Raw genomic sequence first — 14180 nt, forward strand, 5'->3', positions numbered from 1 at the left:
TTATTGCATCAGCTACTGATAATTAAGATCTCTTATGATCAGGGGACTGATGGTCTCAGTAATTAACACACTGTATATTCCTCTGAGATTTCAGGCGAAACACTTAAAACAAAGCTACAACTTAGAATATAAGATATAGCCTGTAGGATTTGCCTCAAAATTGTTTGCGTTATATATAGAATGACGCAACTAAAGAATGCACCGTATACAAACATATTCACTGTTTTCAAAGAGCAGGATGTAAAATGGTTGAGAATATTCTTTTTACATTTCAGACTAATTTTTTTCTCCATCAGTGTCACACATCTATGGCAATCCATTTGTATCATTTATTGCTTTGCTATTACGTTACAACTAGTGATTCATTTTTTGAATTACCAGTAAAAAATCCAAGTGACTAGTATATATATTTTTTACCTTAACTGGCTGCTATTTATTAGAAACGTACTTATTTCAGTGGTAACTAATACCTATTAAATTAGCTATTAAGCCATATGCTTTGCTTTCCAAATAGTGACAAGTAACTATTGTTTTGCAATCAGTGGTTCAGACACCAAATATTCACATATATTTGTGAATATATATATATATTCAAATATTCTTCAAATATTGTTTATAGTGTTTACTTGTACTAGTTATTCATTAGGTACTAGTATTTTTTGTTTGCAACTATTCAGATAGTTACTAGTATCTATTCCAGTTTTTCTAGAAGTAACTGAATAGGCATACATATTTTTTAGAGACTACTAGGGCTGCACGATAAATCGCATGCGATATTTAACGCGCATCTTATCAGTAAAGCCGGTTCTGTAATCAGCGGTAATTCTCCATCACCTGCGGGCTTTCACATTGAGCAGCATTAACTACACAGAGCCATTGTTCACTGATGAGTTGCGCAAAACCGGCTTTCTGACAAGATGCGCATTAAATATTGCATGCGATTTATCGTGCAGCCCTAGAGACTACTGTGTATTTCTAATAATATTTTTCATCTAGGCAGGGGTTTTTAAAGCAGTGATTTCGACTAGTCATTACATATGTCAAGTACAGAAAGCAGTTGTAACTAGTGAGATATAAATTGTTACTATTAATATTTGGGATAGATACTTCTATCTCATATAGGCTGCATTTACACTGGCACAAAAAAATCAAATTTTTTACACAGTTTGGATATTGTTGCACACATGCAAACACAAAAATCTGCACGAGATAGATTTTTTGCATCCTTCTGAGCCACTTCTAAATGTGGCTTTGAATCACATACATATTCGATATCTGGACATCTGACCTATGTCTAAACACGTAAAACTTATTCCCATTGCCAAGCCATCAGAGGCCAGGCCAGGGAGACTAGTATCTAATAAATAGGATGGGTATCTAGTGCTAATAAATTAAAGCTAGAATAGACACTAGCAACCATTGGGATAGTTAGCATCTAATGAATAAAACTGAAATAAGCACCAGCAAATATGTGCTAGTCATTTCTATCTTTGCCAAATTGCATGTGAAATTTGTCACCAGGTAAAAATGGAATAGTTACTTGCCACTATACAGGGATGATGAATAGCAGAAAATCAACTTTTAGTCAACAGCTAGTCAAACTGAAATAGATTCTAGTTGCTTTATTATTATTTACTAGTAACATGCAAGTACTAGTCACATATGAAACGGATACTATTAAGTGTTGAAATGGCTTGCCATAGGCACCTGTTCTCCGGTTCTGTCGCCTTGTGTTATGTAAAAGCATCGCATCACCCACTGCCATAATCTCGCAGACTACATCAATCCTGTGGCGATTTGTGATTTTATCTTTACGAAGAGACAAGACACATCTTCTTATGCCACAACGTGCACTTGGTTTGATTACTTTAATATTACCATTCGACTTAAATAAGTAGGCTAACCAATACTATATGTTATAGATGTTTGAGTAACAGACAGGCACTCGCTGCGGTAGAATCCTGGAGCATTTCTTGCGCTGGCTCAAATAATTTCACTTGAATTTATTCAAACAGATACTGTATGTGAAGTATAAACTTACCTATCCAGCAAATATGATCCCAAAATACAAAGCCTCCACCTGCACTCCTCCCTGCGATATAATCCTCCCGCTTAATTCCACAAAAATAAATATGACTTTATAGAATGGAGCGGGCAAACCAAACTCAGCGCGTGTCCTGTATTCGCTCGGACTGGTTGCCAAATACTAGCCACAAACATTTATCTGTCGTGACTCCGCATGCCGTGTGACAGATAGCGAGAACGTGCTCGCTGCCGTTGACCGCTGGTTTAATCCATTCGCCGCACCGAGGGGTTTTCCGAAAACATGACACTGCACATTTACACTACACCGGGATTAAACCACACCAAACGAAAACGACATATGTTGCCTTTCAGTATACGTTTATCACGTCTATACTATATTAATTAACATTTATGAAACGTTTCAGTCACGTACGCAAGTTGGAATAGTTGCTACGCAGATTTTGCGTTCTAAACAAACAACGTCACATCCACCAGAATTCTTAATATTATTCTGATCTTTTAACTTTATTTTTCTTTATAAAATGAGTGTGTTTTATGTGGCTAATTCTTTCTTTTATATCACACCACCAGGTCTTGTATCAGGAGAACTCTTGTTTCTCTCATGGTTTCCAGGAGATGACTTCAATGGCAGTGGATGCAGCTCTTTGGATGATGGTGTTGGGGTGTGTTAGTCTGGTATTCAGCAGAGGCACATGCTCCAGCAGCTCTGCCCGGGCCCTAGGAACCTCTGCCAGGACTGTAAGGGCACGGAGGGCATTGACACACACCGCTGTATTCTCACTCACCACCAGCTGCAGCAGAGGGGCGATGGCACCTGCGTTCAGAGCCTCAGTCTTACCTGGAAACAGACAGACAATGAGATCTTGCCTAGTCTAATCTAATATAGGGGTTTTCAAAGTGGGGTCCAGGACCCCCAAAGGGCGACAAGGGAGTGCTAAGGGGTGAGAGGGAAAGTGCAGAGAAAAAAAATTGTGTAAAAAAGTGTATTTAAATAATACTTAATTATGTAATACATAAGAATAATAATTAATTGATAACTTGTAAGAAATAAAAAATTATCAAATAAAATCTACAGATTCTGATATAATGTTGCCTATTGTAAAGGTTCTTTTAAAACACCTAAGAAACACTTCAATGTCGGATGATGGTCTTGATGCTGGTCAAAACATCAGTTTTAAAGAAATTAAGTAGACCAGGGTTATTATAGTTTTACAAATTAACTTTAACCTAAACTTTAACTCAAATAAAATGAAATATTAAAAAATGCGAAAATTATTTTATTTCAGCTAGTTGCCAAGGCAACGTGTTATTTTCATTTAGTTCAACTTAATGTTCTAAAATAATTCAAACTGAAAAAAAGAATACAAATTATACAGGCATATTTAAAAAAAATTATAAACATGAAAAAACTCACAAAATATATTAAAACTTTACAAATAAAATAAAATAAATAAAAATGAATTCTAATTATTATTAAAAACTATAATAGTATCTCATGATACTAAAATAACATTGTTGTAAAGTGAGTGTTGCCAGTTTTTCTACATTTTCTAATTTTTACATTTTTTGAGTTGAATCTCCTCTACTGTTCAGGATGAGCACCTAATTTTCAATTTCTGTTTTTCATTTTTGTCGTTATACTTGAAAATATCTAGCTGCCTTTAGGGGGTCCCTTCTTGCGAGGTGACCAATCATATTTGTAGGTCCATGGCATCAAAAAGTCTGAAAACCCCAGATCTAATGTATGTGCATATAACTAACATCAACCCCATCTAGAGGTTTTAAACGGGTAGTTCACCCCAAAATGTAAATTCTCTCATCATTTATTCACCCTCATGACTCTGTATGACTTTCTTTCTTCTTTATAACAGAAAAGACCATATTTTGAAGAATGTAGGCAAAAATTGGTAACGAAAACATCTACATTTATGTTCCACAAAATAAAAAAAGTCATCCAGGTTTGGAGCGACATGAGAGCGAATAAATGACTAAATTATCATTTTTGGGTGAACTGTCCCTTTAATCTTTACATACAGCACTATAATAGATGCTGAAAAGTTTCTGACTTCACCATCAACTCATAAATTACAAAAATGCACGCTGAAACTTGATTTTGTGCTGACCCTTAGTGATAATGGCCGTGTTCATAATTGTTCCTGCAGCATTAGCAACAACTCCTTGCTCATCATCCGACAGCAGCTTGACTAATATGGGCAGAAGATTCTCCTCACACACCTTCATCTTCCCATCTGCAGGCACACTAAGAGAGGAAAGGAGAAAAATGCATGCTTTTTATTTTAAAATAATATCTGCTCTGATCTCTCACCCTAGTGAACTTAACCTGATCTAGACTGTTGTGTGCTATGCTACCTACCTGATTCCCACTAAAGCAGATGTGGCTGCCTGGCGGATGGCATGGGAGGGGTGAGACAGCTGATCTCTCAGGACAGGAACCGCATCACTCTCCAGCGCAGGAAGGGCGTTCACACTCACACAGCAGCTCAGTGTGGAGAGAATTAAAGCACGGATGCTCTCTTCTTCATCTGAGACCTTCAGCACCAGTTTGGGCACCAGCCCCATAGACACCATGAACACTGCTCCTGTAGGGACATAACAGAGGACTCATCAAAAGAAAAGCTTCTGAAACACATTTTCTGTATAAGTAGTATAAGATTAGTCACCTGATGGAAATTCAGCGATCCTGTTGAGTGCTTGGTGCACGTTTTTACGACAGGCATTCACAGGGTCCTCAATCAGGTTTGCGAGGGGACCCACAATGTCAAATTTCAAAAAGGCATCTCTGTGTGAACAAACATATCTATATACTGAATATTTTTGGAAGCCAAAAGTCAAAATGGCAAAAATCACTTCTCTTGCAGGTATTTTAGTGTTGTTTAAAAATATCCCCTCCATATTAAATATAAAATTTTCAAAGTATCTAAAATGCTCTAAAATATTCTTTGGGCAAAAAAGACCATTTTTCTTACTGGAAACAACAAACTTTACATGTTTGAAAGCATCAAGACCGTGTTAAACCCCCCCACAAAAATACAGTAAAAACAGTAATACTGTGGAATGTTTTTGCACTGTTTTCCATTTAAAAATTTCATTTATTGCTGCAAAGATAAAGCTGAATTTTCAGTATCATTACTCCAGTCTTTAGTGTCACATGATTCTTCAGAAATAAGCTGATTTGCAGCTCAAGAAACATTTCTTATTATTATCACTGTTGAAAACAGTGTTCGCTGCTCAATATGTTTGTGGAAACTGTAACACATTTTTTTCACATTATAAAATATCATTTTAATGCATCCTTATTGGAAAAAAGTATTTATCTATAAAAAAATCTTTTAAACTTTAGTCTAATTATATTTTCAGCTTGCATATTTTCTTTTTATAAAAAATATATAAATTTAAATATTACAAGTGTATTTTATAAATATATTTTTATATAAAATAAATATACCTAAATAAATATATTCATTTTTGTTAAGCATTGTTAAGGTTTAACTAACTCCACATACTGTCTCCATATACTCAATATGTGAAATATACTGACATAATTCGACATAAATAACACATAGCCTACTATGCGGGGCCAAGCACATTCACATGCCAAAAGCTTACACAAACTAAAACTGTCAGCCCTTGATTTCTTGCATGACTCACCTTCCCAAGCTGTGTGAAGCAAGCACATAAAGCACTTCAGTGGTTTTGACCCTGACTAATTCATCTTCATCTTGCAGCAAAACTTTAAGTCTTTCCATACACCCTTTGAGGAACAGAAAGAAACAGTTTGACTAAAAACAAAGACTGTAAAAAAATTCAGCATTTACTTTGTTTCTTAGGATGGACAATAGGGTTTCTTAAAGGGATAGTTCACCCAAAAATGAAAATTCTGTCATTATTAATTACCATCATGTCGTTTTAAACCCGTAAGACCTTCGTTCATCTTCAGGACACAAATTAAGATATTTTTGATGAAATTTTGAAGGAAACCCTCCCATAGACAGCAAGGTTACTATACCACGAGCAAGGCACAGAAACGCATTGTTTACATGAACCGGAAGCAAGCGCATGTGTTGTGATACTCTCTCCACAATGGCAGCGCATTACAGATTTAATCAAAAATATCTTAATTTGTGTTCCGAAGATGAATAAAGGTCTTACGGTTTTGGAACGACATGAGGGTGAGTACTTAATGACATCATTTCAATTTTTTTGGGTGAACTATCCCTTTAAGGACGAGTTTACCGCTGAGAATGGCTTCATAGGCCCGCTCATGGTCGTGGACGAGGTCGCAGAGTGCAGCGAGCGCCCTCTGCCGGGTGAACAGCTCCGCGTCCTGCAGCTCCAGCATCAGCTTCGGGATCGCCCAGCTACCGAAAGCCACCGGCGCCTGTGTGGGGTCAATATGCGGCGGGGGCTGCTCGGATGTTTGCGGACTTGCCATCTTCTTCGTTAGGGTGCTTCAAATGTGATTCCATTATGTATTTACATATTGAAAAGTTAGTTATTTTACTGACCGAGTCTCAAGTTTGTAGGATTTTTGAGGGTTCAACACGTCGTTTTACATTCTAAATGTGAATAAGTATTCCTAATACATTTGCACGAGCATTCAAAATCAGAATTTGCAGACCTACAAATTGTTAAAGACAATAATACCGTATTCGCTGGTTTGTATGGTCCGCTGCTTGTAATTATTTCCGTCTATAGTTCGGTTGTTATGGTAACTCCGGAACTAACGCTACGCCGTTCTCAGGCAGTGACGTAACTCCGTAATTCCTTCAACAGCAGGACAGATAATACAGCACAGAAATTATTAAATTAAAGTCTTCAGTGTTCAAGACCTCTCTCGCGTTTATGGGAAAAAAGCACCTTTTGGCTTCACTGAACATTCTAAAGAGGATGAAAGTTGCTTTTAATTAAAGTACTTATTTGAATATATATTTCACATTCATACATGCAAATTTACTAATAAAGCCACCATTTTAATGTTTTTTTTTGGACTGAAGTAAGGCTGTACATAGACAGTATTAGAAATTATATCAAAAAAAGTTATAGGCAATTTAAATAGCAATAAAAGCTATATAATGAAGGTTTTAAACATTTATTTATTTATTTCTTCTTCTCTCCTTTCCCCCTTTTTCTGTTTTATTTTTATATGCATATAATTGTATATTGGTGAATATTTGCATTTGAATGAAAGGCCATGTATGTTAATCTTTACTCAGTTAATAAAAGCAAGAGAGATAATACTTCGTCAGGTATGTTCATTTTAATATGTTCATTTAAAATTTATTTGAATTGAATAAAACCATACAAATCAGTAAGATGGATCAAATACATTTCAAATGAACAAGCTGCACAAAGTTTCTGCTCCAAAAATATTAAAACCCACATTGATCCATATTTCTCCTGCCTGCTCGATTTTCATTGTGTCTCATGGCTGTTGTGTGTCTAGTGTCTGTAGCCGTATAATTTAATATGAAGGTCAATGAGTTGTCTGAGGAAGCCTCGGTTGGGAAAGACGCCTCTTCCCTCTTTTACCTTCTGGATCGCCTCCACCAGCGTCATGTTGTGTTTCAGCATCAGATATGCCAAAACTATAGTTGCTGATCGACTCACTCCAACATGACAGTGAACCAGGATTTTGCCTTCAATTAGAAGATAGAGTTTAATCACTCTCAGCTGCAGGAAGGAAGACTGGGTTAGTTTTTGGACACATGCTTACCTCCCTCTTTCAGCGCTGTATGTATAAATTCAGCAGCTTTGTTAAAGTTGGCACTCATGTCATACGTGGGTGAATCATATGCGTCTATGCCCATGTATGTGATGCCCATGCCATCATAGATCTCGCCGCCACGTCTGGAGCTGTGGGCGCAGTTCAGGACATGAGTGAAGCGATGCCTTCTGATCTCTGCACAGTTTTCCTCTGTAATTAATTTCCGTAATTCATTCTACGTCCTTAATTATTGCCTCTTTCTCAAGTATTATGTAAATACATATGCATATCTCTTTATTTATACAGTTCTATATAGAGTAAATGATGCACAAATCTGTACATAAATCTACTGTTCCGGATTCATACACATTTATTGTTAAGTTTTACTATTTAAATGTTTTTTTGTTTTGTTTTTTCTGTTCTCATGTCAGATGTGTATGTATGTATGTATGCATGTATGTATGTACCAGGAGCACCTTAAAAAACCACAACAAATTCCTCGTGTGTTTGCACACCTGGTGAATAAAGCTAATTCTGATTCTGATTATTAGTAGACAGTGTTGGGAAGGTTACATTGGAAATGTAATAGGTTACATATTACAAGTTACCCTATTTAAAATGTAATAAGTAGTGTAAGTATTTCAAGTACTTTATTAAAGTAATGTAACTGATTACAATTGATTACTTTTTGATTCATTTTCTAAATTTCCAACAAATGTTTTCAACTGATAATCATTTTCACACGTTTAAACCAGGCAGGGTTAACCTTCAGAATCTTTCATCATTTCAATTAAGATTATAATCATTTATTTTAAAAGCACAGCCACCACAAAATCAGACTTTAACACCTCTTTTCACTTTGAAATCATTCTGAGGTTAAATACAGATTTAAAATCATAACAAGAAATAGTTTAATAGCTATAAAACGGTTTTTGAAATCAGTTCTTTGCATACAGGAAACACTGGCATCTAACAGTTCATCTTAAAAAAATAAAATAAAGCATAGACATAAACCCAAATAGGAAATAAAACAATTATTGAATAAATGTGTTTTATTCTGTGTCCTAAACTCCTGAAACATTTGTGTCTCAAAGCAGTCAATGCAATTTGGGAAAGAAATCAATTAAATCTGTATGCGAGTAAAAAATAAATAAATTAAAAAAATTCAGATGTAACCCCCTTTGTAATCTTTAAAATGTTTATAAGTAACTGTAATTTAATTACACATTTTTTTCTCAGTAACTGATTACAGTTACATTTATTTTGTAATTAAATTATGTAATTCCGTTAACGTTTCATGTATCTAGTTACTCCCCAACACTGTTAGTAGATGCTCTGTTCTTGTTAGTAGAACTGACTGCGTTGTTTACATATCACAATTTTGAAGTGTTTGATCATCTAAAATATTCTTTGGGTTGAAAAGACTTGTTAGTTATTATCAGTGTTGGGGAAAGTTACCTTTAAAAGTAACGCATTACAATATTGCGTTACTCCGTAAAAAAGTAACGAATTACGTTACTTAGTTACTTTGTATGGAAAGTAATGCGTTACGTTACTTCTGCGTTACTTTTTAAATCTGGACAGGGCTTGCTTGTTTGTTTTTAACGTAACTCGCGTTACTTGTAATGCGTTACCCCCAACACTGGTTATTATTAGCAAAGTCCCTTTCAATATATAGTATTTCTATAGTCTTTGTTATTAGTCATTTCTAGAGAAACAGTTCCCTCTTGTGTTCAACAACATGCATTAGGAACAGCAGCAACTCGTGCAGATAACTACGTAACTTTACTAATAAGCATTAAAAATACGTTTTGTACCAAAAAGGTGTAATTTTTACGCATATGTAAGCTATAATTACGAATGAATTAGGAAAAGCTGCAGTGTGCTTACATGTTGCCGATGTACAGACTGGGCCAGACTTCATCCGCGTTAGAGATGACGGCTCTTCCAGAGACCAGAAGACGTTCGACCTCCATCACCGCTAAACCGGGAGAGGTGAAGTCAACCACCGCTTGAGTTGAACGTGAGGTACCGTCTGAATACTTCGACCTGTAAGACATTTTAAAGTGTAAATGGGCATTTGGTGTCCACTGCTTTCGGTAATATTGCAATAACACTGTATCAGGTCCGTCTGTTAGAGTTATTCAGACTGTCAGTTCATAGTGTGCGTGAATGAAAGCCGTGTTTTGGATGCCAGTGCAGGGGTTATTTTAGGAATAGGGAGTCTCTTGGCTCTGATCATTTACACATGCAATGTGATACATACTGGGATCTGCTCGATGATTTACAGACAGTTTGCTTTAATCTACGGGTCATTTCTCACCGGCCTTGTACTTTTGTTGATAATACAACATAAATAACACCTTTTAAGGCGATGCAGTAAATATATAACTGTAAATTTAACATAAATTGACATGAATTAGTGAATTATGATTTCTAGGTTGTCAGTTAGGTGTTGGCCACTAAAAAAAAAAATGTTGTTTTATATTATACTTTATTTCAGTAATATAAAGTAAAATTGTGAAAATTCTGACTTACATTTTTTAAATGTTCACCTTTCAAACTTATGGCGTTATTGTAGCCTAATATTTGAATCTATACCACTTATCAGTTACGTATACTGGATTGTTATTGGTGCTCTTACATACAATTATTTAAATACTGAATTGTGATTGGACTTCTTACTTACATTATTTACATACTGCATTGTGATTGGCCTTCCAGTTCCGTACTCACTGGAGCAGTTTTTAACGGCTCTGGTACGTACATAATAATCAATCAGAATGCAGCAAGTCGGACTCGGTGAAATGGTAAAGATGCGGTCAGGTTACGAAATTTTGTGGGCAAAAAGGTCTATTGATGTATGTAGAGCAACTCAGACAGGAAAATCACTTTAAAACCAAGCAGCTTTCTGCTGGTCCCCGCTACAAATAGCCTATGTTTGAAACATGAATCTTTCGCCCCGTACAATACTAAATGTGACCGCATTTACACAAAACCAAAGCATAAGTCTTTGTATAACTTGGCATTTCTTTCATAAATTGCAAGTATAATTGTTTTGATTGTTATGTTTTGAGCATATTAGGATTCAACAATAAATGAAAACTTAAATGATACATTATATATTTTTTCTGTTCTTTATTGGAAAGGACGGAGTATCTTATGGTTTGCAAATGGGCTATTACAGTGAAGCGACTAATGTAAATAAATTCATATATTGTCTACAGAAATATGTCCTGAGCCGATGACACAATCTGTTGAATTGAATGTCTTGATTTTTAATACGAGACCCTACAGTCAGTTGACCTTTATTCAGTCCTACAACATGATAGAGAAACAGTCCCCGCTTGTGTTCAAAAACATGCATTACATTTACATGGGGACTTCAGCAGGCAGGTTTTTGGTCCTTGCTTGGGATTTGTGTTTTCAATATATTCGTTATACAAATATACGTTTCTTTTTTTCTGTAAAGATTAATCTAATAAACAATTTCAGGTATACATAAGAGAAAATGTACAGAAAGAGAGCGAGCGAAAACACATACAGTAAAGATAAACGTGGAATCCGAGACTTCATGCAGAGCTCAGTTGATTTGCAGTTTTTTTGTATTTGAGATACTTCTCTGTTGTGGTATGAAAAAGCACCTGCTGATATTATGGCACTGTTTTTCCTGGTTACAAAACAGACATAAAATCTGTGTGGTAGGAGGAAGACCTGTTGAACGGTCCATGATGTCAGTCAGTGACTTTTGTGCAAAGTATTAAATGTAGTGAAGTTAAAGGGAACTTTTATTCCATGAAGAAGTGCTGATGTTCTGTCCATAATCCGCATCCCTGCTCCAGTCCTTCAGATATAAACTGTACATTATTTCTTTGTCTTTTTAAAAAAGGCCTCCTGTTTGACTGTATACAGGCCCGCAGATGGCTACTGCCACCTGAACACTGACGCAGATGCATTGAATCAGCTACAGATCAGTAGTCACACAAACAAAGGAAACAAACAATAGCCAAAAGTCCTCCGAACTGCAGGATGTAAACAAATGTACTAAAAAAATGAACTGAGATGCAGGTGCACAATCAAAGGAAGTGACCACAGCAGATGAAGTGTAGGCTTCATTGATCATTAAAGACTATGTCCAGTGGTTTGATGAATGCAATTTTTTTATAACGAAGTTGGGGCAAAACATATCAAAGAGTTTGTCTTTTTATAAAATAGCCTAGTATACATCGCAGCCTTGGAAAACCATGATTTGCTTGCTACTCTCTATTGCTTGTTAGAGGCAAGTGGTACTGAAGGTTCGTCAACTTTTAATAGTATACTAGCATGAAGATGGTCTCAAAAGCTAACAAATATGGTCTAAAATCCACAAAATACCATTTCTTAATTTAAGGGGTCTTTAAAATCCAGATGAGGCCTGGAAAAATTGTAATGAAACATGAACTATGGATCCAATTGCAGTGTGAGAGTTGGTCTGAGATCCATCCAAGATGTGGGTTTGTAATGAGACAGAACCATGATATGAATCAAAAACTGGCATGTGTAATCACTTAAGGTCCAGTCACATTTACGGTTATGAAATTTTGCCAGCGAAATCCAATAATTTCAATAGGAATTTTGTGTAATGGCAATTTGTCACTAATCAACAGAGAGCTGCTTGGTTTGAAAGTGACTCGTGTGAGCAGTGTTTCGTGCATTGCATGCATTGGAGAATGGACCTTTTTGATGCTGAAATTTGGCTAATTTCCATGAGGAAGGTGACTGAATGAAACTGGTGATAAAACTAATAGACAATACAACAGAAAATGGGTGAAATTAAATGGAGTGAGTTACAAAAAACTGACCTTCTTTTATTTATAAATCAAGATATTTTACAATAAAATCAAGAATGTATTGGTGTAATAGCAGTGCTTAACAACATTCCAAGTGTAAAAGGCTCTGATCTTGAAAAGTTGTGCTACCAAAAACCAATGGAAGTATTAAAATGTGGTTGAATTAGCTCTGTTTTATCCTTTCAGGATCCTTTTTATCCTTTTTATCCTTTTTTTTTATCCTAGACTCAAGAAAAAAAAAAAAACGAAAGTCTTAAGATGGTGTTATGCAATGAGACTTATGTTTAATTCTGAGCAGATGTCAGACTGCTGCTCTTTGCTGGATGTCAGAAGGCTGGTTTGAGTATGGCACTGCAATGATTAGGACATTTTGCGCCTGTATTTCAACTAATACATTACCATCAGTAGGGTACGCGACCCCAAAACACCACAGAGTTAATGCTGGCAAACTAACTGGCAACTGTGAAAATCCTAATCTGTTATCATGAGAAGATACCATTAAAAAGAAAGAAAAAAAAGAACAACCAGAACCATCATAATCAATCCACCCTGTTATTAGAAAGCCTTTTTCTCAAGGTGGTCCAAGATGGCCTGGATCCTCTGGACGGCATCTTTGCGAGCCTGTCGAACGACGTCCTGCCCGTTGGTCTCCACCGAGTCCAATTCCAGCAGCTCTTTTGTCAAAAGTTCCTCCAGGCACCGGTAGCTCTTGTCCATCTTTTTCCCTACAAACTCATCCACGTCCTCTTGGAGGAGCTGAACTCTGGCCAGAACCTGCTGAACTCGAGCCAGGCTGGGATTATCGCTTAATGGGGCTGGAGTGGACGACCCTTGGCGGGAAGACGTTGGAGGTTGTTCATTCTGGGCTGGTTTGGGCTCGGGTCCTCCACATCCAGAGGGAGCCTTGTTGTAGATTTGAGGCGGAGCGCTGAACTGGGCGGCTTTGGGTGGAGTTGGAGTTGGGTTTGGAGTGCTGGCTCGTGGTTTGGAGCCTGGAGGCTGGTTTCGAGGGTGCATATGAAGCTGACTGTGATATGGTGGATCCTAAGAGAGAGATATTCATTTAGATAATAAAAAAGCTCTAAATATTACACAATATACCAATTCCAGTTTTGCATGTGTTAAATCCAAAGTATACTTGGTTTTTACAAGTAAGCTAAAATATATGTATAGTGCATGTGACAATTTTCATTACGAGCAAACTATAGGCCTATGCGTGTAACCCGATTTTTCGAGACATGCATACTTTATATGCTATTGATGAGAGAAACAAAGCTTTTCAAAGCTGTGAATCAACTGATTCGTAAAATTATTTACTGCTTTAAAGAACTTGAAACATTTTTTTTTTTACAAATCTTTTACAAACCAATTGCAAATGTTTTCATGAAAGTGTAATGTATTAAAGGTCACATATTTTACACCTTTCTGGAGTTTCTGTCCTTAAGAATATATATTTGCGGTATAAGTACCAAAAACCATCTCAATATATTTTTACAGCTAATCTCAAAAGCTCTGCTGAGAACAGGTCGATTTTGGCCTGTCTAATTAATATTCATGAGCCTCTCTTCTGATTGGCCTGT

At 36.3% G+C, this 14180-nt stretch overlaps 3 protein-coding genes across 3 annotated transcripts in view; all 3 read right to left on the minus strand.

The window, feature by feature from the left end:
* Positions 1-7656, minus strand: part of LOC107691565 (radial spoke head 14 homolog) — a 24798-nt gene extending 17142 nt beyond the window's left edge. The window contains exons 1-8 of the mRNA XM_016490219.1: positions 7597-7656; positions 6712-6831; positions 6301-6515; positions 5716-5818; positions 4728-4846; positions 4421-4646; positions 4170-4306; positions 2042-2884 (exon numbers count right to left, since the gene is read on the minus strand). Of these exons, the coding sequence (XP_016345705.1) occupies positions 2646-2884; positions 4170-4306; positions 4421-4646; positions 4728-4846; positions 5716-5818; positions 6301-6499 (1023 nt within the window). The 5' untranslated portion in view covers positions 6500-6515; positions 6712-6831; positions 7597-7656 and the 3' untranslated portion in view covers positions 2042-2645. The remainder of the gene's footprint in view (positions 1-2041; positions 2885-4169; positions 4307-4420; positions 4647-4727; positions 4847-5715; positions 5819-6300; positions 6516-6711; positions 6832-7596) is intronic.
* On the minus strand, positions 7193-9747 carry LOC107691584 (dual specificity protein phosphatase 26-like). The gene is made up of 3 exons (XM_016490251.1): positions 9669-9747; positions 7781-7981; positions 7193-7703 (listed from the first exon to the last, which is right to left on the minus strand). The coding sequence occupies exons 1-3, from the start codon at positions 9745-9747 to the stop codon at positions 7507-7509; spliced, it is 477 nt and encodes a 158-aa protein (XP_016345737.1). The 3' UTR covers positions 7193-7506.
* A 2850-nt stretch (positions 9748-12597) lies between these two features.
* LOC107691566 (BAG family molecular chaperone regulator 4-like) overlaps positions 12598-14180 on the minus strand; it is an 8366-nt gene continuing 6783 nt past the window's right edge. Inside the window, exon 5 of the mRNA XM_016490220.1 lies at positions 12598-13644. Coding sequence (XP_016345706.1) covers positions 13156-13644 — 489 coding nt within the window. The 3' untranslated portion in view covers positions 12598-13155. The remainder of the gene's footprint in view (positions 13645-14180) is intronic.

This window comes from Sinocyclocheilus anshuiensis, unplaced genomic scaffold (genome assembly GCF_001515605.1).
Source record: "Sinocyclocheilus anshuiensis isolate Anshui unplaced genomic scaffold, SAMN03320099.WGS_v1.1 scaffold630, whole genome shotgun sequence".
In the NCBI taxonomy this organism is placed as follows: domain Eukaryota; kingdom Metazoa; phylum Chordata; class Actinopteri; order Cypriniformes; family Cyprinidae; genus Sinocyclocheilus; species Sinocyclocheilus anshuiensis.

What these genes read in the sequence shown, in the direction of transcription:
- LOC107691584 (XM_016490251.1), bottom strand. Translation starts at nt 9,747, where the DNA reads ATGGAGGTCGAACGTCTTCTGGTCTCTGGAAGAGCCGTCATCTCTAAC. An exon ending in CTGGCCCAGTCTGTACATCG is followed by an intron (nt 7,982 to 9,668) that starts GCAACATGTAAG and finishes AATTAATTACAG; the next exon opens with AGGAAAACTGTGCAGAGATC. An exon ending in TACAGCGCTGAAAGAGGGAG is followed by an intron (nt 7,704 to 7,780) that starts GTAAGCATGTGT and finishes TTCTAATTGAAG; the next exon opens with GCAAAATCCTGGTTCACTGT.